The sequence below is a fragment of the Gymnodraco acuticeps genome, unplaced genomic scaffold (genome assembly GCF_902827175.1).
Source record: "Gymnodraco acuticeps unplaced genomic scaffold, fGymAcu1.1, whole genome shotgun sequence".
Lineage (NCBI taxonomy): Eukaryota > Metazoa > Chordata > Actinopteri > Perciformes > Bathydraconidae > Gymnodraco > Gymnodraco acuticeps.
This window is the reverse complement of record NW_022990673.1, coordinates 2,644,775-2,670,092: the sequence shown is the minus strand read 5'-3', so window position 1 is coordinate 2,670,092 and position 25,318 is coordinate 2,644,775. Positions and strand designations below refer to the sequence as shown.

The 25,318-nt window shown below is 42.7% G+C and overlaps 1 protein-coding gene across 1 annotated transcript in view; it reads right to left on the bottom strand.

The window, feature by feature from the left end:
• Positions 1–25,318, bottom strand: part of scfd2 (sec1 family domain containing 2) — a 92,664-nt gene that overhangs the window by 29,102 nt on the left and 38,244 nt on the right. The window contains exon 5 of the mRNA XM_034229918.1: positions 15,480–15,777. Coding sequence (XP_034085809.1) covers positions 15,480–15,777 — 298 coding nt within the window. The remainder of the gene's footprint in view (positions 1–15,479; positions 15,778–25,318) is intronic.

Here is a 25,318-nt window from a genome sequence, read left to right as displayed (position 1 = left end):
ACGCAAACACATTCAACTATTTGTCAGCCTGTGGCTCATTTATGTTCCGTTTGTTGATGCACCAAATCTAAGGATTTCAACATTGTAAATATACCACGCTACAATTGTGTTGATTCAGAAGTCATCAGAAGCCCAACAAGTGAGTGACAGATCAGTGTGTGAAAGTGCTCAGAAGCCTGTTGGCAAATGTTCAATCCCACACACTAGGAAGCATGATAATGTGATGATGTGCGTGGCAGCCCTGAGTGTAGCCTGGCTGCTCATGCCCGCACCATCACGCTCGCTCAGATCTGGGGGAGAGGCACGGCCGCGGGCTAACCTCACTGTCGGGGTTATCGTTAATGAACTATGGAGCAAGGGTGCCATAATTCATGATCTCTGCCAAGGCTGCTTGATTTCCTCATGAAAATCAGCCTGACGCACTGAGAAACTTCCACAACAGACGATGGCGGATGTGACTCCTTGTGGTTTGCGTGTATAACAAATTAAATAGACAATCATTCAAGTAGAATATTTTAAGTTTGAGCACATTGCACAAGCCGCGGATGATAACAAAAACAAGACAGAGTGAAGAAATCAGGAATAAAAAGTAAATTGTCAAATGTAATACTTAAGAAATACGTAATGAAATATTGGTGGTTGCAAAACACTTTTGACAAATGAAAACATTGCTAGAATGAAACTGTTTATGTACGTACAGTATCTGTATACAACTCATTGTTATAATGCAACGTTACTTATCTCATTTGTTTTACAAGCACACTGACGACGTGAAGTGGTGATCTGAAAACTCACGGGCGGGGGATATTAATAAATATGAACTAATGAAAGTAAATGATAATTATGTTTGACAATTTCAGAGTTCGAGTCCAGAAAGACAATGCTCAAGCAAAAATCAAGGAAGCTAGAGACCTACTCTTCTTCACAGCCATATTCAAGAGCAGGAGGACTTTTCAAGGGTCACTGTCATGCTGCATGATTAGATCATTTCCAACTACAAAAAACATGTCTTTTATGATCATACCTAAAGCCTATGAGCCTTGAACACCTACATTAGCTTTAAGCGCTGCAGTTCTTCACAGCCATTTCGTGCCTCTGCCCTATTTCGAAAATCTCATTTTAGGGTGCAGAAGAGGGTTTTCTGTAAATGTACACCTCCTGAATGAATAAGCACTTCCTGTTTCAGTGAGGGTTGGGGTTCACACAGGGGGGTTTACTGAACGTGCCATTCCCTTTCTTGCTTTTTCTTCGCGAAAACAAAGAAAAAAAAGACTCAAACTGTCAAGAGCAGGATTTTCAGTTCACTTGCAGCCTCTTAAACATGCAGCTAAAATCTCACATCAAATTATAGAAAGGCCCTATTACACAGACTTTATGAAGCATACATCAAATGAATAGCCATTTTACAACTACAACAGAAACACTTGGTTCTCATTAAAACACCTAATGTAATCAGAAATGTCTTTTTCATATGAAAAAGGAGATGAAGAGAGATAAAACAAAACAATGGAGGAAGAGGACAGGACGATATATTTACAGAGTGCAAGCTCAAAAAGTGCATCCACTAGAGTACATAAATACTGCCACAACCATTAGACAGGACGAGGACAGATAGAGAAGAGTGTGGTGCAGCTGATGAAAAGACATGATTAACCTTTGATCAGTCTGTATCGTGTGTGTACGTGTGTGTGTACGTGCATGTCTCAGAGAGAGTATGAGTGAGTGTGTGAGAAGACAGAAGAGAGAGAGCGTGTCTGTGTGTGCTGAATGATAACTGTGCTATGTGCTCGACCACTCCCCTGGGAGACACAGATAGATAATGTCAACGCTGGTTAGATCCTTTGATAGTGGGTGCAGGGAGATGTTGGCCTAAAGTTTGTTTGTGTGTGTGTGTGTGTGTGTGTGTGTGTGTTTAATGGGCTAGTGACATGTCGTTTTGGGTGGTTGTGAAGCCTCTCCTTGGGTGCTGCTGTTCTGAATTACGCGCTGAGGGGACAGAGGGGTGGACAGGAGAATCTGTGTTTGACCTTTTTGACCAAACTGACCCGGGACAAAAGCATGGGAACGCAGTAGCAGTGTGTATGCAGTGTGTATAAGTGGGAGAAAAAGTGAGCTATGATGGGAGAAAAAAGTCGGAAAATATGAGTGTGTGTGTGTCTGTGGGAAAGCAGAAAAGAGAGATTAGTTTCTACATGAGCTGGACAATGAGTTGTGTATTTGTGCGAACAAGTTCATGCATGACTGTTTATTGATTCTACAAAGCGATTACTGCACGGTCCGACCGAGGAAATATACATGTGATTGAGAGAGAGAGAGTAGCGGGTTTCATTTGATACCTGAAAGCCAAATAAACAACTCGGGGCCTGCCAGATCTGAACCCAGAGCAATAAACTGCCCTGATATCTGAGCCACTGGCTTTGTTTACTGGCTCATCTGTCAACACACACAAAGGGCATACACACACGGACACAACTTAACCTGGATGCTCGTACAATAATCGCTCCTGGAGGACATTATTGAATTTGAATCTTTCTGCTGTGGAAATATTTAGAGCCACTACCCATGGCAGGAAAGAAAAGAGGACAACTTCTGTGTGAAATCCAGTATGAAATGACTTGTTTTCAACCACAAAGACTTCTTCAATGGTCATGAGTCTCTGTGAAGGGGAAAAGAGGGGTGGGACGCAACAGAAACCAGAGATTGAAGCCACATGTTGAAAGGCAGCACACATCACACACACGCAGATTGATTGATTAATCTGGAATGTTTCTCTCTTTTCTCTCTAAAAGCTCCACAGCAAAGACAGAGCGGATGACAATGCACTGCTCGTATAGTGCAGCACATGTAAGGGATTCATTTCCACCCCCCCCCCCCCTTCTTTTCGTGTACACTCATACACTTTAACTGTGACTCACACTCATCAACTCATTCAGACACCATTGTGCTGCGGGATGACGCACATCTTCTTCACGCAGAAGAGGTGCTGTGCCAAGCTGTGCTCTCAAACAAAGCCTCCGACACGTAGTGTGTAAGTTCTAAGAGCACAGAAAGTGGTATGATCTCTAACTTATAGCTGCTTTTGAGACGCAAACTTTTTTGGTGTTGTTTTAAAGTGACAGTAACACATATCAGGAGAGACGAGTTGCATCAGTGTGTAATCCCAGTGGGGCGGAGGCTGAGGCTGCAGAGGGATGGGTGAGTTTTACTCTGATGTAAAGGGGAAAAGATCTGAGGAGCATCATGGGGTTTAAAACACAGTTGCATACTAATTCACACTTAAATAAAATATAAGGAAAACCGCCACAGCAGACAATGTGAACACTCTTTATAGTTACATTTCTATGGTAGAACAAATGTATAATTAAAACGGGTTTCTGAATCCATAAATATTTCTGAGGAAGGAGAGTTTTCACTTCTCATTTCACTTCATTTTTACAACGATATCACAAATTATAAGTGGCATCATGGTAACGTAAATAAATATTGTTTACACGAATAGTTAGTGGCTTGGGGAGGAGATTAGAGGAATGTGACTGGCGCAGTAAGACTTCTTGATCAAGTAAAGTGTAAACACATTTTTAAAGCACTTTAACATAAGTTAAAGGGCCCATGTCATGCTTTCCCCCCTTGTGTGTTATGAAAGTTTGTATGCATGTAAACGGTCTGCAGAGTAAAAAACCCTCAAAGTACTCTTTGGAGATTTCTCATTTTCCATTGTTTACTTCCTGGGTACTGTGATGTGTGAACACCCAGAGGCCACACCCTCTGCCAGCCTTTCACGAAACAAAGCTTCCCAAACCTTTCAGCGATTCATGCCGGATACGTACAGCGTAGGGCACTGAAGAACGATGCTACTTTGTTTGGACCAGCGGGAGATTCGGGTACACAACCTGTAAGTATTCATTGTTGTTTGTGTATTTATGATGTTTAAAACAAACAAGGTATCTACCACGACTGTTTAAATGGGTAAACATTTTTCGAAATGCTCTCCGCAGACCCATTCTCACAGCGTTATAAAGCATTTTCTTACTCAATATCAAGCCAGATTTATTGTTTTTACTTCGGCTGTGAGTGTTTGTGTGTGCTCAGGATGAGTTTCGCTTGTTCTCGCTGTATCGCCGACCCGGAAGCCTGTCCGCTCCTCGCAGCAGATTGCAGCAACGAGCCTCGCAACTTCACGACCAATCAGAGCGAGAGGGGGGGGGGGGGGCAGGAGCTCCAACAAGCCGTTTAGGACAGAGTGAATACCTGGTGAATACACATTCTTTACAGAGATGCTGTATGAGAAACCAATGTGAGTTTGGATAATTGCACAGTATAAATCTATTTTAGTATACCTCAACAATGGAATTATGATCAGTAGAAATGGCCATGACATGGGCCCTTTAATGTGACTGACAAAGACTTTCAAAAAGAAAGAATTAAATGACAAAATTAAAAGTAGTTTCAAATTAGGGCTAGGTGTTATGCACAGTTTACACAGACTTAGAGCACACATTTATTTAATGCTTAAAGTTGAAAGATATTAAAGATTTCATTAAAATATTATATTGTTAGATGTTTTTTCAAGAAGAATAACATAAAAATTCTTTGTTTTCAAAGAAAAAAACAATATGAACATTATGGGAAATCCTTTTATCAATGGTTATTATTAGCAGTTTGAAAACTAAAGGATCCAATTTCTACAGTACATTTAAATTCTATCCAGTTCCATGTGCAACCTGATGAGTTACCTGGTGTATTGTGTGCATGGAAACAAACTGACTCTGATATCTGAAATTACATATGTTGCGGTTTAATTTGTTAAATGTCAGTGTTTAATGATGTGAGTGGCAAAAAACTACATTCATTGCACATTCCTTGTACTGGGGTGTAGGCACATAGATAAATAAATACCACTTGGGGTAAGTGAGCCGATCTTTTTCTGTAATTCATGTCAACTGACCCTTTAATGTCCAAGTAAATATGTGTGACAGCTGGAATGTCCGGGCACCAGTGAGTGAGTGAACTGTACGAGAAGTGGCAGCTAGTGAGAAGGGGCAAGATAAGGCGATGAGTCCCATAGACACAGAGGAAGCCTCCTATCACAGGAAGCTCCTCTTGCAAATGTCAGATCCTCCTAATCGCAGCTCTACTTCCTGTTTAAGTCGCCTGAGCTGGACAACATCACACAAAGATACCCACGATCCAACGGGATTACACATATATTTACCCATCCAGGCAGGCATCCTACACAAACATCACATCCTGGTGGGGTTTAGGTCCACATCAAAGAGGATTACAGGGTGGATGAAGCCTGCGTACAGTGACCGCTAGCAGACGTAGCACTTATCTTTTCTGACCTTGATATGTTGACGCCACTCATAGGGTTAGGAACAATCTCATAACCATTTTCAGTTTTTCACATAAACACAGAAACAAACCATAATAACTACCAATAACCTCTGCCCAGAGATCCACCGCTTAGAAAAATGGGTTAGCATAACACTAATAACGGCCATGATAACACCGACTCTTCATACACAGCAGCCCTACAGAAACATACAAACTTCATAATCCTGTCACTCAAAATACACAACGGGCTAATCCGCTCCCACACATCGCAACAGAGGGCTGTCACGGATGGGTCAGGGTATGCTGCACAGTGGTATCACAACTGAAAACATTTGGAATACAAAGCTTGCTGGATTTAGCATTATTTAGATCAAGTTCAAGTGAAAGTGTGAGGCGGCTGACGATGTGTGTGTGTGTGTGTGTGTGTGTGTGTGTGTGTGTGTGTGTGTGTGCTCAGCCTCTTGACTGGAGCAGTGATGCATGGAGGCCTAACAGAGGGCGGCTGCCTCCACCTGAGAGACAGATGTTAGCATTATGTGTGCAGAGGTGCGAGTGCCTGAGTCTACACAGGAAGACAGGAGAGGGCCAGACCTGCCGCAGTAACGCTATAAAAGCCACATTAGTGTGTCTAACAGCACTTCAGGAAGAAATAACACTCCGCGAGCACTTATATATTCTGAATACATGATTATTTAAACTCCATTTGTGATGCAACAGGTTGTGTTGTGTTTCAATCTAATGCTTGACACTCTGAATCATTAAATCTTAGCAGTAATGTCACTTTGTCATCACTGAGATAAATAACTGAGTGTTTCATTAGAGAGAGGCTGTGTACATCTGTGAAACTCTGGAGGGATGTACAGTAACTAAGGAATTATGAACGCTTCCAGCAGCAATGTGGGAGGGAGGGAGGAGTTGGAGAGGGAGCAGGAAAAGGAGAAAATTAAAACCATACATCCCATCCTGGAAATAACACATTCTCTACAGTGGATTTTCTTAGGATTTGCTATTGATAGAGTGAAATTAAAGCGAAGCCAAAAATAGTGTGTGTTTTCAAAGTGGAGATTTGTGTGTTCTGTGTCCGATAAGGAAGGAAGTTTACAATAAAAGCAGGGGTGCTGTGGCCTTAGGGTAAGGGGCGACAGTTTTCGGGGTCTCTGTGTGCATATGTGTTTATTTTCAGGGGGGGCTGAGTTTACTCTGGCCCCACTGTAGCAATCCTCTCTGCAGACAGTCATTATCACCGTATATACACCCACGCTGTGTGCACGGCGGTGATAACGGCAGCGGACGGCCCTCTGCGCCAAAATGTTTCTCACCATCTGCAAGACTGAAGCGGAAATGTTACAACAGCCAGTTCATTCATCCCTCTATCACTGCCCATCAGAGAGAGCCATTTACCTGGATGGAGAGCGAGTCGGATGTGATAGTGAGCTCACAGACAGGGAGCAGACGGCGAACAGCTGTCAGCATCAAAGAACAGTCCAGTGTGTGTGTGTGTGATTGCATAAGAGAGAGAGTGAGAGAGGCAGCCCAAGAGGACCAAGAGGCAGACAGAACTCAGAGAAGATAAGCTGAAATGATGGAGAGGCAGACAGAAAATGTGATGGAGAAATAGGTTCCATTGATAGGAGGATTTAAATGATAGCGACTATCTCCCCCTGTCTGTGCTTTATCAGACTGAGTCACCCGGCATAGACACAGCTGATATTAAAGGCTGGGTAATAGGACATTTATACCCACTGATATTAGACTGTAGGAATAATAAGAAGTGTCAAGTAGTAAACGTTTGGGCTGAACGCATGATCGGATGGCTTTACTTTATTCATAGAGGGTTTGCATTTGATTTGCAGCATACCTATAATGACACAGTACATAAGTAACAATGATATTTGTTTATCAGGAAAAGATGAGAAATACAAAAAACACATCAATTTTGGATCACTTATTTGTGTGTTAATAGGAAGTAGGTTGGCTAATGGCTGAGAGGCGCTTTAGGCGAGCTGGCCACACTTTACATACACAATCCTTGGAAAAAGGCAGACTGTAAAACAGGGGAAAAGTGTTTCTGAGCTACTCAAACCCTACAAATTGAATCTTTACTGCCAGTCTGAAAGTCTTAGACGATATTAAGGCTGCTTTGGATAAAAAATATGTTTGTGTAGCATTGTTTATTGACTTAGCCAAAGCATTTGACACTATAGATCACCACATTGTGTCTAATGTTATGTTGATGTCTCGTTTAGGTCATAATGCCATTTGCTGGTTTCAAAGTTATCTAACCGACCTTACTTAATGCGTCAGGTTGGGTAGTACTGTCTCTGACCCTGTCACCTTGGAGAAGGTGATCCACAGGGCTCTATTTTGGGGCCCTTGCTCTTTTTATTATATGAAAACAATATTTGTAATCAGATGCAATTTTCTACCTATCATATGTATACTGATGATACTATTGTATACTCATGTGCTCCTTCTATGGATATGGCCATTTCCAATTTAAAAACAGATTTAATCACGCTACAGCGTGCGCTTATTGATTCAAAACTGCTATTGAACAGTAAGAAAACCAAAGCAATACTCTTTTCTCCCAAGTCAGCGCCCTCTTGCCTTTCCATTGACACCCTTGAAGGCGTCTCCGTTGAGTTTGTCGATACATACACATATTTGGGCTTTTGGTTGGACAGAAATCTAAACTTTAAACACCACATTGAAGTTCTAACTAAGAAATTGAAATTCACTCTTGGCTTCCTTTACAGACTTAAATGTTGTTTTTCAACTTCTTCCCATAAAAGGTTGGTCTCTGGCTTATTCCTGTCCCAGCTTGACTACCGTGATACCATTTATAGATTTGCCTGTCCCACTGTTTTGGCCAAACCTGACCCACTCTACCATGCTGCACTGCGATATATATCAAATGCACCCTATAGGACTCATCATTGCAAACTGTATAGCCTAACTGGATGGTCCTCACTTAGTATGCGTAGGATGCAGCATTGGTTTTTATTATTGTATAAAGCCATTTTAGGTAAGCTTCCACTGTATATATGTGTGCCAGATTTGCTCCAGTTTGTGACTCTCACAACCTCAGATCCAGTACCTGGATACGGGTCCAGGTACCTGCGGTGCGGACTGAGGCTGGAAAAAGAAGTCTTTTTCATTATGGTCCTTGGTCTTGGAATGACCTTCAATCAAGCCTCAAACTGACGGCACTTGTCCCTATAGCCTGTTTTAAATTGAAGTTGTCTGAGGTCCTTACCACCAGCTGCTCTTGCTGTAATAAGTAGTGTACCTTTCTTACTGTCCTAATGTGCTCAATGTAGTGACTGCTTTGTGTTCTCTGTATTTTATATATCTGTGTTATGTGTAAAAATGTGTAATGTTGCTGCCTTCTTGGCCAGGTCAGCATTGTAAATGAGATTTTATCTCAATGCTTTTTATCTGGTTAAATAAAGGTTAAATAATTTAAAAAACATGTTGTATTATCACAATTTTACATTTTTGAAAGCAGAGAAAATAAAATCATGTTAGCAGGTAGATGACAGAAAGTCCGCTCAGCCAGAGGACGTTTTGAAGAAGGACAATAAACACGAAAGTAATAGGGAATCCCACAGATGCTTTCAGGCGAATAAATGGGCCGCAATCTTTGAACGCCGTATCACAATTCATTTTCTTTGGCAAAGGGAAAAGTCTCCAGAGTAGCAGCACACCTGAAACCTGAGATCATGGGTTATGAGAATATGCTAGCAGTCATTTGCTTTCTTAGCTGCTTGCTTGCTCATTGCTTGTTTTTTTCCCCTGATGTTTCACTAATATAAATTGTCATGAAGATTTATTTGTCTTAACTATTAGTTGTTGAAGGAGAACAAAAGAAACACAGCAACATTTTGTTACTGAAACAGCTTGCTGTCATCAAAATAAATCACAAATCTAATAACACAGCATCAAAATCCAAGAAAGGGTCAAACTTTGAGTGTTTTTCATTCAAAGCATATCTGAATGTTCTCTAACTAAATTATGTTTTTATGCATCAATCCAAAACTACGAAACATGACCCACATCTGCATTCAGTCCAGAACCAACCACAATGTTTCACCATTGAACAGGAGAGATGAAGCACGTAGACCATTAAGTGATTAAGAAAGACATAGCAGGAGAAGTCTTGCAAACATTCCCTCTGACAGTTACATCCCCCCCCCCCCCCCCCCGACTGCAGGCCTGCGTCTGGTCAGTCTGGAGGTCAGCTAAGGAGGAGGAGGAGCAAGAAGATAAGCCCATCTCCCACTGAGTCCATCGCACAACAGGAGACAGCAACAGACACAACAGACCAGACACAGGACTGCAAGTACAGAGAGACTCCTTTCTTCTCATTCCTTACTATCTCCTTCTATCTATTGGCTGTCCTGCAGTCTTCTCTATAGGGTCACTTTGATAGCACAGATCATTACCTCCCAGTGATTTACGACCGCCTAAAGACAGAGGAGTGTATGACATGTACTAAACAAAGCAGGGTATGGTACGAAGGACAAAAGAACAGAAACTAAAAGTAAAGGGGAAAGTGGGGGAAGAGAGACATTTTGTATTTTTTAGCCTTTCTGCGAGATGAGGGGGTGTAAGAGGAGAGGGGTTGTTAAAAAGGAGGTAGGGGAGTAGGGGGGGCGTTCCTGCTGGCTCAGGCCTTGATTAACACCAGGCCTCCTGACAGGAAATGACCCGGCCAGCTCATTGCGCCAGGAGAGCTTCCATCTGGTGTCGAGGCCGCGGAGGAATTCTCCACCCAGGAGAACCGAGCAGAAGAACATCGAATCGAATGTTTACTTCCAAGAGAGCTAGATTATTCAGAGTAGTAAAAATGCTTTTACAGAACGCTAACACAGGAAGCATCATTCTGTTCTTGTTTGAGGGCGTAGTCCCCAAAAGCAGATCTGAGATTTTTAGTCTCAAGGCCTTAAACTATGAATATTTTTTATTGACAGCCGATAATGCCAAGTTTACAGATGGACGTCCATTGAGGAGTATGAGGTGAAAGAAGGGTAGGGTGTTCCTCTGAATAACACATTTTAGGAAGTTGCACTGGTTGAAGAGAAGAGTGGAAGGAGGGGTTGGAGAAAGAGCGAGGGGACAGTTTGGGGAGGAAAGCGGGTACATTAGGGCAGGTCATCTTTCACTGCTGACTGGAATCCTAAACGTAAACAAGTTCTTCCGCACAAACAGATAAGAAGCAGATACTCTGTAAAACCAAGTGGCTCTGGCAAAAAGCAGACTCAGACGCACAAACAGTCCACCAAACTCATACACTTATTTATGAATGGTGTTTGAGCCAAGACATTTGTTTCTAGGGCCTTCCGATTATTGAGAACATTCTTTGTCTGTGAGTGTAAGTGTGTACAGACTGCAAAGCAGAAACTTGTGTATGCAGATGGAGAGGGATGTTTTCCAAGAGGAGCCAAGAGAGTCCCTGCAGAAGAGGAGAGGCAGCGGGTAGAGCGTGCTGGCTGGACTGACCCTCCCTCAAAGGGGCAGAGGCTGACCCCCGCCTGCACTGGAGCGCGTGCAGGGGCCAGGGGCCGCTGTCTCGGTTAGAGTCCCTCTGGAACCGGCCTGTATGCACGCCTGGTGTGTATTCCTGCCTTTGCTTTGTGGAGTGAGTGTGTGTGTGTCTATTTGCAAGTCTGTGTGGGATCGCGATAGTGTCCTTTTTCATTCTACTAGGCCGATTCCCAGCGGAGATATAAGTGCTTACGAGCCTTTTATGATGTGCATTTCCTGTCATAAATAAGAAGCAGAGGAATTCTCTGCTGAGCGCTAACACACTCCATAAAACAAACAGAGGTGTAAACCACACTCGGGGCTAGCTCTGTGAAATCGAACCGACCAACTGTGGCGACTACTAACTTCAATTATTTGAAAGATGATGATGGTTTGCATATGAGTGATAATACGACACATGCATTTGTTTGTTACTATTGAGGAAAGGGATATGATTTCACAAGCTTTCCTTGAGTTCTATGTAAAGTTTTTACCAGTATCACCCATCAGAAAAACAACATTCCACAGAAAATGACCAAGATGCCTACAACTTAAAATAATATTTGGTAAGGGGATATTAATGGCAGTGCGATTGCATACAAAGTCAGTGGAAAGACGCAATTAATTAGACCTAGCTAGGGGCTCGGAAATTGATGTAAAATAACATGTTTGCGAAGGTTAGAAATGTTTCTAATTAAAGCTAAAAAAAAAAGTGCTTTTGTCAGGGCTTTATGAATCTGCCTCCAACATACAGATACACAATGAACAAGGAGAGACTGGAGGAAAGCTATGAGAGAACCAGACTTGCTCTGTGCAGACACAAGGTTGAAGGTTTAACACACAAATATTGAATAACAAGAATAACACATTTGTCCAAAGTCACTGCCGCACAGTCACAATCTGTCAGGGGACGGTTTTCCTACTGTGTTCATGTAAAGGTCCATGTTGCTATGCTGCCTTTAGAGTTGTAGTCATTTGTTGGCTTGCCTAAAAGTCACACTGTGCTTTTGGGTCCTGTTCAGCAGAAAGTAGTCAGTGGGATGAATACAAGAGTACAGTATGGAGACCTAACCACCGTGTGAGCAGACTTGGTGGGGTGCGAGTCTGGGGGTCTGCTCCCAGTCTCTGTGTGTGGCCCTGCCTGCTCACTAGGGCTGTCTGCCCAGCATGGAGGAGCTGATGAGCCTTTGTTAATTAAAGCCTGAGCTCCATGTCATCAGCTTATCTGATGAAGTGAACTAGAGAGAACAACGCCACTGGCTGCTTTGTTCACCCCGGGCTCTACTGTTCACCTCGTACATGTATGTGTGTTTGTGTAACAGTGGAGGAAGTAAAGAAAGACCACCAATTAAAAATAATTGGTACTAATTTCATAAACACAGTGCAACAGGGGAAATATATTTAATCAGGCGCGATCATTAGACGAGCGTATGCTTCACTTCCTCCTGCGACCAGCCCGGTGCTTTAGGACCGCAGAGGGAGAGGAAAGGGAGAAACCGCTCAGTGGTTAAAGGAGAGAAAGAGGGAGAAAGAGAAAGAAATGGAAACAGAAATGTAAAAAAAAACAAAGACAAGAAAAGTTTGAGATGTCGGAGAGTTAGTGGAAAGAGTTATGTGTGATCCCTTTCATGTCCCTTGACTGGCCCGTGTTGCCTTGCCAACCCAAACAGCGCATTGGGGAGGTCCGACTCTCCTCCTGCGCCCCTCCTTGCCCCGTGCACACCCCAGCGACAGGATGAATAACAAACCCAATGTGTGTCTGAGGCAGGGAGAGAGGGGATCAAGACATGAAACCATTTCCAGTTCAAATCTTGCACTAATGAAGCTGTTTGTGACCTCTTTTATTTTGTGACCTTTCCTTCTGCTGTGACTAAATCACCATGTTGGGACTGGGAGTTCACATTCTAACTACTAGTAGACATAGCTGCACACCCACACACTGACACAAGTACAGACACACTCCATCATCCGGAGCTTGTCACGGGGTGAAGAATGAGCAACATTTGGGTTGGATTGCCCTCCTTCTCAGCCCACCGTACCTCAATGTTGAGATGAAGAGAAAAATAAATTAGAAGGAGAGAAAGGAGGTTTGATTCGGCACACAAGCTGACAGGAGACAAATCCAGAAAGACGTCTTTATATCAGTGCCATTTCTACCACAACTGAACGAGGGATTAACAGTAACAGCCTGGTGCTGTTTACAACCTGAACACATCACAAACCACCAGTGCACACCATTGACTGTCTGGCAGCAACCAATCGAACTCCAGGATATAAAGAACTGTTACTAATGTTCTCATTTTGCATCTTTGCCCAATACTTTGTCCACATGTGGTGACTGCTGTGGAGGATTTGGTTAAAGACCTAATTTCCCAGGCTGCAATAAGCGGAAACATTTTCTTGAATAAATGCTTTTCAACTCTTTTATCAAAGACATACCCTAAGACATTAATGCAGACACAGCGCACGGTCCTGAATATGAATTTCACATGCAGGGACACAGTGAGACTGTAAGATAGAGGTATTGTGCTCCAAAACATAGAGACACAAAACTCTTGTTAACATTTGAGGTGACTATTAACGCTGATCTTTACTTCTTATCCAAGATAACAAATACAAACAAACATAAGACCATTCCCTATGGCTCAATGTTTGTTAAAAAACGACACACTAAACACTTGTTTGAGTCACAGTGTTGCACTGACTGATATGTTCCTTTATATCCACGAACATGGGCACTGTAGGTTATTTTGAGTAAACCCATATATACTTTTTCTGCTCCAGTAAATACTCACTAGCGCACCAAATTTGCTCCTGAAAATAGACCCCATAATAAACTCTATTCTCGGGTGATTATAAATGTATGCTAAAGAACTAGTGCCCCACAGTTTCAGGAAAACTGCCAAAATAGTGGCTGGAGTTTCACTTTTTACTGACTGCTGGTATGAACGTTTCTTTACTTTTCAAAAATCTCCATAAACAAAGGAGCATATCCACCTCAGTGATTATGTAACAGACAAACTGTTGCTTTCTGCTCACAATTGCAGTTTGACTGTCAATGTGTTGATGTTTGATCACCACAGAGAACTCGGGTCCACCGGGCCTCACAGGAAACGTAGACAGCAAAACAAACTACAGAGTAAAGTAGTCTGAGGATCACCATTTCCTGAAGATGCTCTTTAATTAAGTTCTCAGAAGGAGGTAGTTAGCGGGGTCGGCTGTGTTGCATTAGCATGTCCTGCACACTTTCCTAAACCTCCTTTTTGTTATTTCTTCTCTTGGTTTTTGCAACTCTTGTGTGTTTACTGTTCTTGTGTTTCTGCATGTGATGTAGCCAAGGGGAATAGAATAAAAGGATTTGTAAAAACATTGTTCTCATGGCGACCGGGTTTCATTCAACGTCTGGTTTCCATTTGAGTCTTTAATTGGGTAGAATGTCACAATCAGTGTTTTGCTCTGGATGCAGAGAGACGACCCCCCGCCTCATGTTACTCCGGCCAAGAACTACATCGCCTGCCATAAAAACTCTCACAGACATTTGTGCGTGCGCATACACACGTTCACGTTTAAAAGCAGGGTGCACACACAGCCAAATTCCTCTGAATGGGCAAGATATGCGCACGAGTGCACACATATCGTTTCTTCTGTCTAAAACACACCTGGCACACTATGACAGGGTAATTTCCAATGAAGTGTTTATAACCGAGAGTCAGGTTTTTAACATGAGCCACATCTCTCGGCCGGAGCCTGCCAAGAGGCCCCTCAACTCCAAGCTGCACTTAGCCAAGTAGAACAGGAAGAGGGAGAGAAAGAGTATAAGAAGGAAAATAGTAAAACAGAGCAAGAATATCTACACACTTTATTAGTGCTTTACATACATTTACCACCTATATATATTCTATATGCCTATGTGCGATATGAGCTAAAACCACAAACAGCAGTGTATTATTTCAGGGTGTGTGCTAAGGTGCGGAGCGGGCCAAAACTAAAAGTAGCTCTAATTATGAACTATGTGGCAGGGGAGGAGGCCGTGTGTGTACCGGCTCAAGGTTAAAGACGCTATTACTCTGGGAGGTGCAGCTGGCTGTGGTGTGGAGGTGGACGGATAATTCATCTTATGGCCTTGATCTGCTCTACCACACGTCTACCAGCTCAGCTAAAGCAGCAATGACTAGTGGTGAACAGAGGAAACTGAAGAAACCAGTAAAAACACACACACGGGAAGTTACAAAGTGCTCCTATATCTGTGTGGCGTGCAAGTAAAGCTCATTGTCGTGGCAGAGGAGCCGTAGATGTGAAAGCGAAGGGTCATTTCTCTCTCACACATGCAAGTTCAGACATTCCCACACTCGACTGTTTTTGTAGTCGCTTGCCAAACTGACCAGAAAGTGTGTGTGTGCTTGAAAGAGTGTGATGCAATGGTATAAGGAGAGAGATGGGGTGTGAAGACTTTGATACAAATCCTCCCATTAACAGCACTGGAGGCCGACAGAGGAAATAAACAATCAGCTTTTCCCACTCTCCTACTCTATTTTCTCTCGTTTTCCACCATCAACACATTTGGCAAACCAAGCATAGCTCCTGGAAGCAATCAGGAAAATTGTGATCACATTTCTCACCGGTGAGTTTCTGGACCAAGGGGCTGAGCTCGATCTCTCGGGTGAGGACCAGGGTGAGCACTCCTATCAGCTCCCTCTCCAGCTTCTCCACTTCCTCCTCCTCCTCTGTGTCCTGGTCTGCAGGCTGCGCCTCGTCAGCCAGGGAGTACAGGTAGACCAGCAGCAGGATCATCTCATCGGGCCCACTTTCATCCTCCCCGGACCTCGAACCGGAGGTCGTGCTGTCCTCGCCTCCACGGGGCTTCATCAAGGGCAGCAGCTGCCTCAGCACAGCAGGGAAGTCAGAGTCTCCAAGAGCCTGTGACACACACACAAACACAGAAAACAGGTGGTCAGTCCAAAGAGAGCATCCTTTGTACCTTATAGGACCGATAAAGATGTTTACTGCCTGTAGTGCAAAGGGTCATGATAAGAATGTTGATTAAAGGGGAACTCCACTGACAGGATAACAATCTGTTTACAGGTGTAAGGGAGTACAGTTGCATATGTAAACACATCCTGTATAAAGCCTTTTTTTTTTACTCTAGAGCAGGGTTGTCCAAACTACGGCCCGGGGGCCAAATGCGGCCCGTGGACCATTTTTAATCGGCCCTCAGTAAATTAAAAAAATATTATGCAGTATTGCCCTCAGATGAAACTTTTGCTTGTCTTTTACTTCTTAAATATAATAATAATAGTAATTTATAAAGCGCCTTTCATCAACCCAAGGTCGCTTAACAAAGAAAGATATAAGGATAAGACATAAAACAGGGGGCAGAAATGGAAGTGTTACATTGCAGGGGGGGGGGAAGAGTGAGTTAATGTTGGAAGGCTTTGTTGAACAGAGTTCAAATATAGATGTAAACAGATATTTTACCGTAGTATTCATGTGTTAATAAGCCCGCTTTTCAAATAAATGCAGTCAATTAAAGCTGAAAACATTTTCTAACAAATCTAAGTTGATAAGAAAAAAGCACAATAACTTATTTTCACAACAAGCTTGAAATAGAGCCTTCTTATTCCCTCTTATTATAAGCAATCTGAGGCTTCTATTGTAAGGAATGAGCTACCAACAAAATAATTGAAACCCTATGTAGAGCTGTGATGTACGCTGATTAAGCATAATTGACTTTTGATTGATTTTGCCGACTTATAACTTTACTTATGAGGCAATACATCACCTCTAGTGAGGGGCCCAGCCCTTCATACATTTGTCTGTATGTGGCCCTCTGTGAAAAGGTTTGGACACCCCTGCTCTAGAGTGATAAGCTCAAATCTTGATAAATTGGCAAATGCCTCGCTCCTCATCTCTGCTTGAGGATAGCAGTTTGAGGCTACATTAGCCTCTACATAGCACCCAGGAATCTCTAAGCAAACTGTCAGCTGTCGAGTTGTATTGTAGGGGTTATGTAGGTGTATGGTTTTGACAAAGAAGAAGAACGTGTGGAATAGCAGCAGAAAACTATTTTAAATTAGCGTTGTTGGGTCCGTGGAGAAGAAGATACCACTCTCAGAGTAAATATGAATGTTCAACCAGCAGCTGCTTAACGTAGCATAGCCTAAAGACGGGAAGTAGCGAAAACTGCACTGTAAAAAACTACATGTTGATTAACTGATTCATTAGCTGTTGAGTAGGGCCTTGGCGCCTTGGCCTATGATTGAGAGAGTATAAACATGGTATGATATTACCTATACATAACACTATATTATTATAAGTTGGTGTCCTTGTGTGAGTTACTGTGAGTTTAACTGTTTACATTTTTAAAACACTCGCAGTGTGAGTGAGCTCATCGTTCCATTTGCTAATAACACAGCTTTGTGAGTGGCTGAGGTAACCCTTAATCTTGTTTCGTTCTTTTGTCGCACGCACGCACGCACGCACTGAGGGTTGCAGTAGAAACCCTGGGTGATGTTGTCTGTATTGTTCCATGTCCGCCTGTGTTTCAAACTATTGTCAGCAAATCACTACTGTGTTTTGTACACACACACACACACACACACACACACACACACACACACACACACACACACACACACACACACACACACACACACACACACACACACACACACACACACACACACACACACACACACACACACACACACACACACACACACACACACCACACACACACACACACACACACACACACACACACACACACACACACACACACACACACACACACACACACACACACACACACACACACACACACACACACACACACAACACACACACAACACACACACACACACACACACACACACACACACACACACACACACACACACACACACACACACACACACACACACAACACACACACACACACACACACACACACACACACACACACACACACTGTTCAGGTGCAGTGACCTGTTTCTGTGAGCCTGTCTCAGCGGGTCTGAATGGTCCTTCACGATGGCTGCACTCCAGTCCAACATGCTGTAGATCAGCGGACCATTTTCAGAACACTGGCCACTCTCACAACAAGAGTGAGCTCATAGACCCATAAAACAAGGGTGCGGAGCTAATCTGTCCAAACATTTAAAAAAAATTATATTTCTGAAAAGTGGAAACAGAGGTGGAGGGTGACAGTGAAAAACAAAGCAGAGGAAGAAAAGCAGTTGAGAAAGTCACTGAGAGATGACAAGAGGAAGTATGCTTTAAATGATAGTGTAAATGAAAGTATTGTTGACAGAGGACTATTTGTGTCCCATAAAGCTACAAATGCCCCTGTGGATATATTTCATTTTAACGAGGAATTCCGCTGTGAGGAGCTTTGTGTTTCCCTCACCAAGACAAACAGGCTCTCAGAATGAGGGTCTTTGGACCTTGTGGTGGGCCCACTGGGGGGATCCTGTGTCTGACCCAGAAGAACTCTTCACTGAGCCAAAGACGCAATACAATAAGACCCCGAGACGGTGAGCCAAAACCACAGAACTGACTGACTGTCCCTGAAGTATTAGCTGAGGAGGAGACTTTTTGGAAAGTTATTTCCCGATTTGAGTGTTCCATCCATACAACTTCCATCAGTGACTCAGCTGGTTTCCATAATCCTATAAAGTTCAACTTAAGATAAGAGTTACAGTCATTGCTGAGTAAACAGCAACTCCAAAAAGGTGACATCTGCATCAGTCACATCCTCTCATCATCATCGGACGTATCAGGAGAACACTCTCCTGTGTGTCTGTTCACTCCAACAAGGCCTCCTCCCTGCCTTAGACCCCAGCCAACAACTCGCCCTTCGGGACCGTTCAAACGCATCAAACCACACATTTTTCTTCTTAAACGTTGTGAAATCAAATACCTCTCCAAGTTACACTCATTGTAACTGCCAAACAATTGGGATCTTTCCCTTGCTAATTCTCTGCCACGAGGAGAGACAGAGGACATGAAGGGTTGTTTTTGAAATGCTAACAGCCAGGCACTTTCTATTTAATCTCTCACTTTAGAACTATTGATTGTCTACACCTCTGTCTGTCCAGGATGACATTCATACAATTCACAGTGTTTTTAAAGAGGCATGCTCACCGTCCGCAAATTACACTTTCATTTTGACCAAAGCTGGCCTGAGAAGTACCTGCTGCCAACTTACTTTGGCATCAAACGCTCCCAGAATGGGTGAGTGGAGAGAGGAGGAGTTGAAAGACAGGCTCTGGAAGGACTCTGGGCCCCCATATCAATTGTCAAGAAGTCATTCCATCACACCTGAACTAGTATTACCTTCTGGGCCTCTGAGTTTTTTGCATATTGCTCTTTAACATTTCTCTTTTCCTCTGATTGACAGGTTGTTTTTCAGGTTGCAAATTGGTCATAGCTGCCAGATTGTTGTACAAGGTTGTTGGTTTGATCAAAGGGACATTTTGTAATTGCACATTCAAGGTTCAAGGTTCAAGGCTTTTATTGGTCATACGAACATTGCTACAGTGTACTTATGACGATGAAAATCTTAGGTTATTGCTGCTACCTTGCATTTTAGTATTGATTAAAAGCAGAAAGATGAAGAGGGAATAAAGTAATTGGGTATTAATTAAACATTTTCAACTTTCATTTGCCTGTAACAGCGGATCCCAGTTTGTTTGCCTTGCGATACCCTGAAAATGAAGCCGTGCTAACTGTGCACTGTGAAGAATGTGTAGGCTATATGTTATCACGTGTGAGAGGAAGCATGTACTGTAACTGTGTCCCTTCAGGAGATCTATAAAAGCTGCTGTCAGCTGCATGCCATGGCGCCACAGCAGGAAATGGAGGTCTTTGGTAAATAACTGAGACTGAACTGAGTGCATTTGAGTGGGAAGACTGACTAAAGCTCTTTCCAGCACTGAAGCTCAACTCAACAATGCCCGACTCACAGCGCTGGCACACACGCTAACTGGAAAGGTAGTGTACTGTACACCTCTGGGAACAGAACGCACACTTTCCAAGCACTTAGGATAGCACAATCACAGTATTGCATTCACTCTATATGTGTTTTGTTTAATAAGGTTTACTTAATGAACTGAATTTGAAACTTCAGAATGAGGATTTAAAACATTGGGTGAAAAGTGTTGAATGGTTAGATGTTCTGCCATCTGGACCACCGGCACCTACATTCAATTACTTTCTACAGTTTGCCAGATGAATGCATTAATAATTCAAAACATTCCAAATGTACTACATTGTATCTGTTCGTAACAGTTTTATCTAAGTACATATTTTAAGGATATTGTTCCACTGAAGCATTAATCTAACTTTCAGAAACCTATGTAATAAATTCCCCAGGAAACGCTATAAAAACACTCAATGCCAGACTCTAAATCCAGCCTAATTCATGTAGCGTTTAAGGTCCACGGTGCAGCTTTAGGGGCAGTGCTTATGGCCTCAACTACAGAATTACTGCAGTAATAACAGGAAGCTAACATTATTATTACACACCATTACTGAATGCAGCAGTCCTGCTGCCATATTCTAATTGTGTGTATTACACACAATTATAGAATGACTATGGCATCGCTCTGTCAAACAATGCTATTTTGTGGGTTTGCAATTACTCAAAAAAGACTGGATGAAAATGTAGAACATAGGACTTCTTTGTTCTCTGAACGGGCTCAGCAGATTGGCTGATGCTAAATTTGCCGCTGGATTCTTCGTATCTGACTGCAAAATCACTGGCTCCAAGCTTGCGCCTTTGCACCAATCATAAGCTTTCCCTTGCATTAACCTCTGGTTTGAATCGCTTTTTCAGTGATTGACAGATTACTTTTTTGGCAAATCTAACTATCCTGGGGTCCATAAAGTATAAATCTCGCCCAATCACAGAGTCGGGCCAAACTCCGCCCATGCCCAGCACAGCCTGAACAGGAAACCAGCTCCAGATGCAACCCCTGGAGGAAGGTGAGTGTTTCAGATGCAGCACAACGCGCTAACCAGAACCAGGCCTCACTTGCCTCGCTCACTGCCTGCACAAAGAACCTTTTTCTGGGCCCGCAGGCGGGGGGAGGGGAGAGTTCTGGAGGTGGGGGTCCTTAAGGGACCATGAACAAAGTTGGCTATAGGTCAGTTGCTCTAGTCAACCTGGACAGGAGTAACCTTACATTAATGTCAGACAGTTCATCATTACCAAAGCATAGGAAAAACTATTTTGCATTCCTTTGGAGACGCACACATGTGGTTCATTTTAAAATATGTAATCACATCCAATTTGCATTCACAAATAACAACACGCAAAGCTGGAAGGGAAACGGGCAAACTTCTCAAAACAAAATACATACATCTTGAAGTTAGAAGACACTCTTCCTCTAAATGATGTTCAGCTAGTTTACTATTTGTAGTACAACAGCTGGAAGACAAACAAGTGTGTCTTCATCCTAAGGAGGCTGGCAGGATTTTGTACATGTAAACAACACAAAAACTCAGCGGTTTTGACAGATATTTTGCAAATGAGTGCGCATTACCTGAGCCTGGCAGCACACTCGCACACATAAAGCATCTCACCAGGGACATATGCTCATTGTAACCCGTGGTGATGACAATGATGAAGCAGAGAACGGGTTCACCGGAAAATGTCTGTTTATGAAAAGACGGAAATCTGCCTTAAGTTGAGCGGGAATGGAAGATAAAGTTTATATCTGGATCTCTTTTACAACCAATTATTCTGTCTTGTGTGAAAGGTGTGGACAACAGATCAGGTCTTTAGGAAGGAGAGCGGAAATGTGACTCTAAACAAAAAGACAGAGAAAGTCTGCGGATCATACTGAACAGTGTAAGATCACGTAATGCCTCATCCCTTTTAATAAGATTGTGACAGTTCCTACTTTTGTAGGCTCAAAAGATAGAGATTTAAATTGAACAAACATCTGCTAAATGTCAGATGTTATCTGGCCATTTTTATATATATTATCTATTATCAATGTCATTTTCTGTAACCTAGTAACTAGTAAGTGGCAGAATTCTTCATTCCTGTGATGTGATGTGAAGCAATCACAGAAAACACACATCATCCATCAATGCGGTTAACACTGACTGAGGTTGTTCATCAAAACAAGAAAAGAGAATAGTTAGTTTCTACATTTGTGACAGTGGATCAGGGAGGTGAGATGAAAAGCTGCTGTATTTGTGTGGTGTGCAACATTAAGTACGAAATGATGATGTTTGCAATCATTTTTTGACTGAAGGTACACCAGGAATGATTGTGTGGTATTAAACTGCACTGTGTGATATAAACTGACATGTCAATGTCTGACCCAGTGCAACACTCTGTTCCCCAGATTGATCATCACCCTGATGTTTTGATGACTAAGCAAAACACTATTTGTTTGCAAAAGGAAAACAGACCAAGATTTTCTTTACAACAAATCTATTAATACTACTGTAACAAATGTACTCTACAGACTGACCGCTACTCTGTGGCTTGTCCATCAGTTGGTTAAATCTTGCATGTCTCAGCTTGAAAATAATTAAACGCTCACATAAATATAGCCGAGAATCCAAGTTAAACTCTTAGGGAAGCAAATCAATTGCCAAAGCTAAGACCATTTGATTTATGGATTAATTGTCCTGACAGATAGTTGTAAAGTGAGAGATGGAATGATAGACAGCGCAATGGATGGAAAAGCTCTTAAAAAGGTAAGGTGACCCCTGGTCTGCCTCCATCAGCCTGATGCCTGTTATGTTTGTGGGAACACCGAGACATAAATCTTTCCTTTTAAATGAGGCCTGAATTACCACACAGAGTGTGAGGCGGGTCTGTTTTGTTTCTGCCCGGCTGAGTGACCTGGTCGCGGCTCTGCACGCTGGACACTTGGGGGGGAAATCAATGGACTCCTGCACACGGAGACACACAGCTGAAGGTCAGCCTGCTGGAGAGGGATGGACAGGCAACAGCCCTCAATAGCTTTGAAAGGTTGTTTCCTCTAAAAGCCACAGACTCCACATGTATCTCAGTGTTTCATCTGCATCTCTTCTGCTCTGTGTGTCAAAGGTTGGCTTTGCTGAGAGCATAAAGGCTATCATTTAGAAGAGACGCGCGACCCAATCACAGACACAAACACACGGTCCCTGTGCCGCCCTGTCACCGCCAGGCAGCCACATTCTGGTCACTGCGGCTGGACTGCCCGGCACACGACACCCTGCCTGCTTATCACACTCAGGCTAGGAGCTGTGGCTTGTTATCTGCCAGTAGCAAAGCGAGTGAGACAGAAATCGTACTGAGCTTTTAATGTGCAACAGTGTATCAAGGCAGTATACTGCAAGTATTTAGAAACATAGGGGAATTAATGGGGCTTTATTTGTGCCACATAGGCTGCAACAGATTATGGCATAATTTACCAGACGAGAGTTGCTCTGTAGCCACAAACCCCACGGCCATGTTGAACCTCCGCACTTTTTCTCACACTGCGAGAAACTGAATCATCCGCGTTCATGAGAAGACACACGCACACATATAAACATCCCTCTAATACTGCCAAGGACAGTACATTACATCCACTACTAATTGAGGCAGGAGGCTCCAGCAGGGAGAAAACATCCTGAGGTAAACAGACGGTTTCTAGAAAAAAGCAGAATGAAAAAATAACAACAGAAGTATCTGATGGGATTCAAAGCAACTGGATTCAACATTTTGCAGATGCTCAGTTTCATTGTTCGCTACAGCTGAACAAGATAGAAGCGCGATACAGACAGAAGACGGTTCCCTTTTCTTCTCTTGCGTCTTTTTTGGCTTTGTTTTTTAATGAAGAAACATGTAGTGTGAAAGATTAAAGCAGCACATCTGATTCCAGTTTCAGTCTCACACATGGAGGGGAGGGGGAAGATGTGGGGGGGGGGGTGAATAAGTTTAACCAGCACCAAGGAGGCTATTTCAAAATAAGAGTTTGTCATGACTGACTGGGAACAGGCCGACTGCTGATTTGTAAATGCTTTGTGGCAACTCAGATCTTTCTCTGTTTTTGTTTCTGCCTGATTTATGTAAAAGAAAACACATTTTTGAGTTTTTATAATCATAAGAAGATTGAAGATTCTGCATGTGAAAGATGCTGAGGTCCAGATCTTGAAGAGATTTCCGAACATTAGGGGGCACTGTTGCACCACGTCGAGATTTTTCTTTCCCTCCAAAACTCCATCTTCCAGGAGAAGTCTTCAATAGACAGGAAATGGACTGGAGTTGATGTGTTGGATATTTTTAAATTATTATCTGTATGCTAGGTGGAGCGCAGCTGTGCAAGTGTGATTTTCGCATTGTTGACCTCAGCTCTTCTGATGTCATTTCTAACCTAGCAGGGTGTCATCGCAGGCTGCTGTAGACGCAGAGCTTGTTCATGGGTAGGTTTTTGTAGTGAAGTTTGAATAAAACATGGAATTCATCATGAATATCACATAAGATGTGTCCCTGTACTGAGATGTGAGTCACTGCTCAGAGACAGATGTTGTCATGTATGTACTGTATGTTCAGTCGATGAGTGTGCCACATATGGGGAGAGGCAGGGCTTCTTTTATAAACTCCACATTAACACAGAGTTCACAGAGGTAGCTGCATTTGTGGCTAAATGGATAAAAGGCAATGTGCACATCTGTTTCAAAGGAAGGGGGGGCTAACCTTGAGCAACGGAGGACTGCGTATTTAGATGAGTGTTTGTGTGTGTGCTTTTCATGTAAATATGTTCTGCATCATAATCTAGACTGTCCCGCCAACCTGTGCGTATCTCTATCGTAGAGTCTGACAAACACGCCCACACACGGCTGCTCTTCCATAAACATTTAAAAAAAAACACTCATTACAGACACGGGAAATGGAACACAACTAATCGCCGTCCATTTCCCTGCAAACACTCATTTGTACACACACCTGGTTAGATGTCTTGATGAAAATAAATTATGCTCAAAGATAAAAGAAGGTACCAGAATATTCTAACCAGCATTTCTTAAAGTGAAATGAAAAAGATAACGGAAAAAAGGGAGGGAGGAGAGACGGGAGTTACGTGTACACATGATGCTCCCCCAGGAACACACTTATGTGACTCTCTATTTCCAGTCAATTATGATCATCTAGATTATTTACCATTCTGAGCTGGCTAACTTGAGGAATAACAGTGTCAATACATACATAAGGGATTACATGTGGACCTGTGGTGCAAACACAGACATAAATACAAATAAAGGCATTATTGGGTAAAGACCACATCATAAACAGTAACAGGCATATTCACCAAATCTGCTTTTTTATGGGAAACCCCTTTTCACACAAAAAAGGGTACCGAAAATAGGGTTGGGAAATAAAAAAGCCACAGTAAGGGATAGTGGAGGCAGGGGCAGGAAACGTTAAAAAGATTAGAGGAGTTAAAAAATGTTTTGTCCTCCGTAGTTTCGAAAG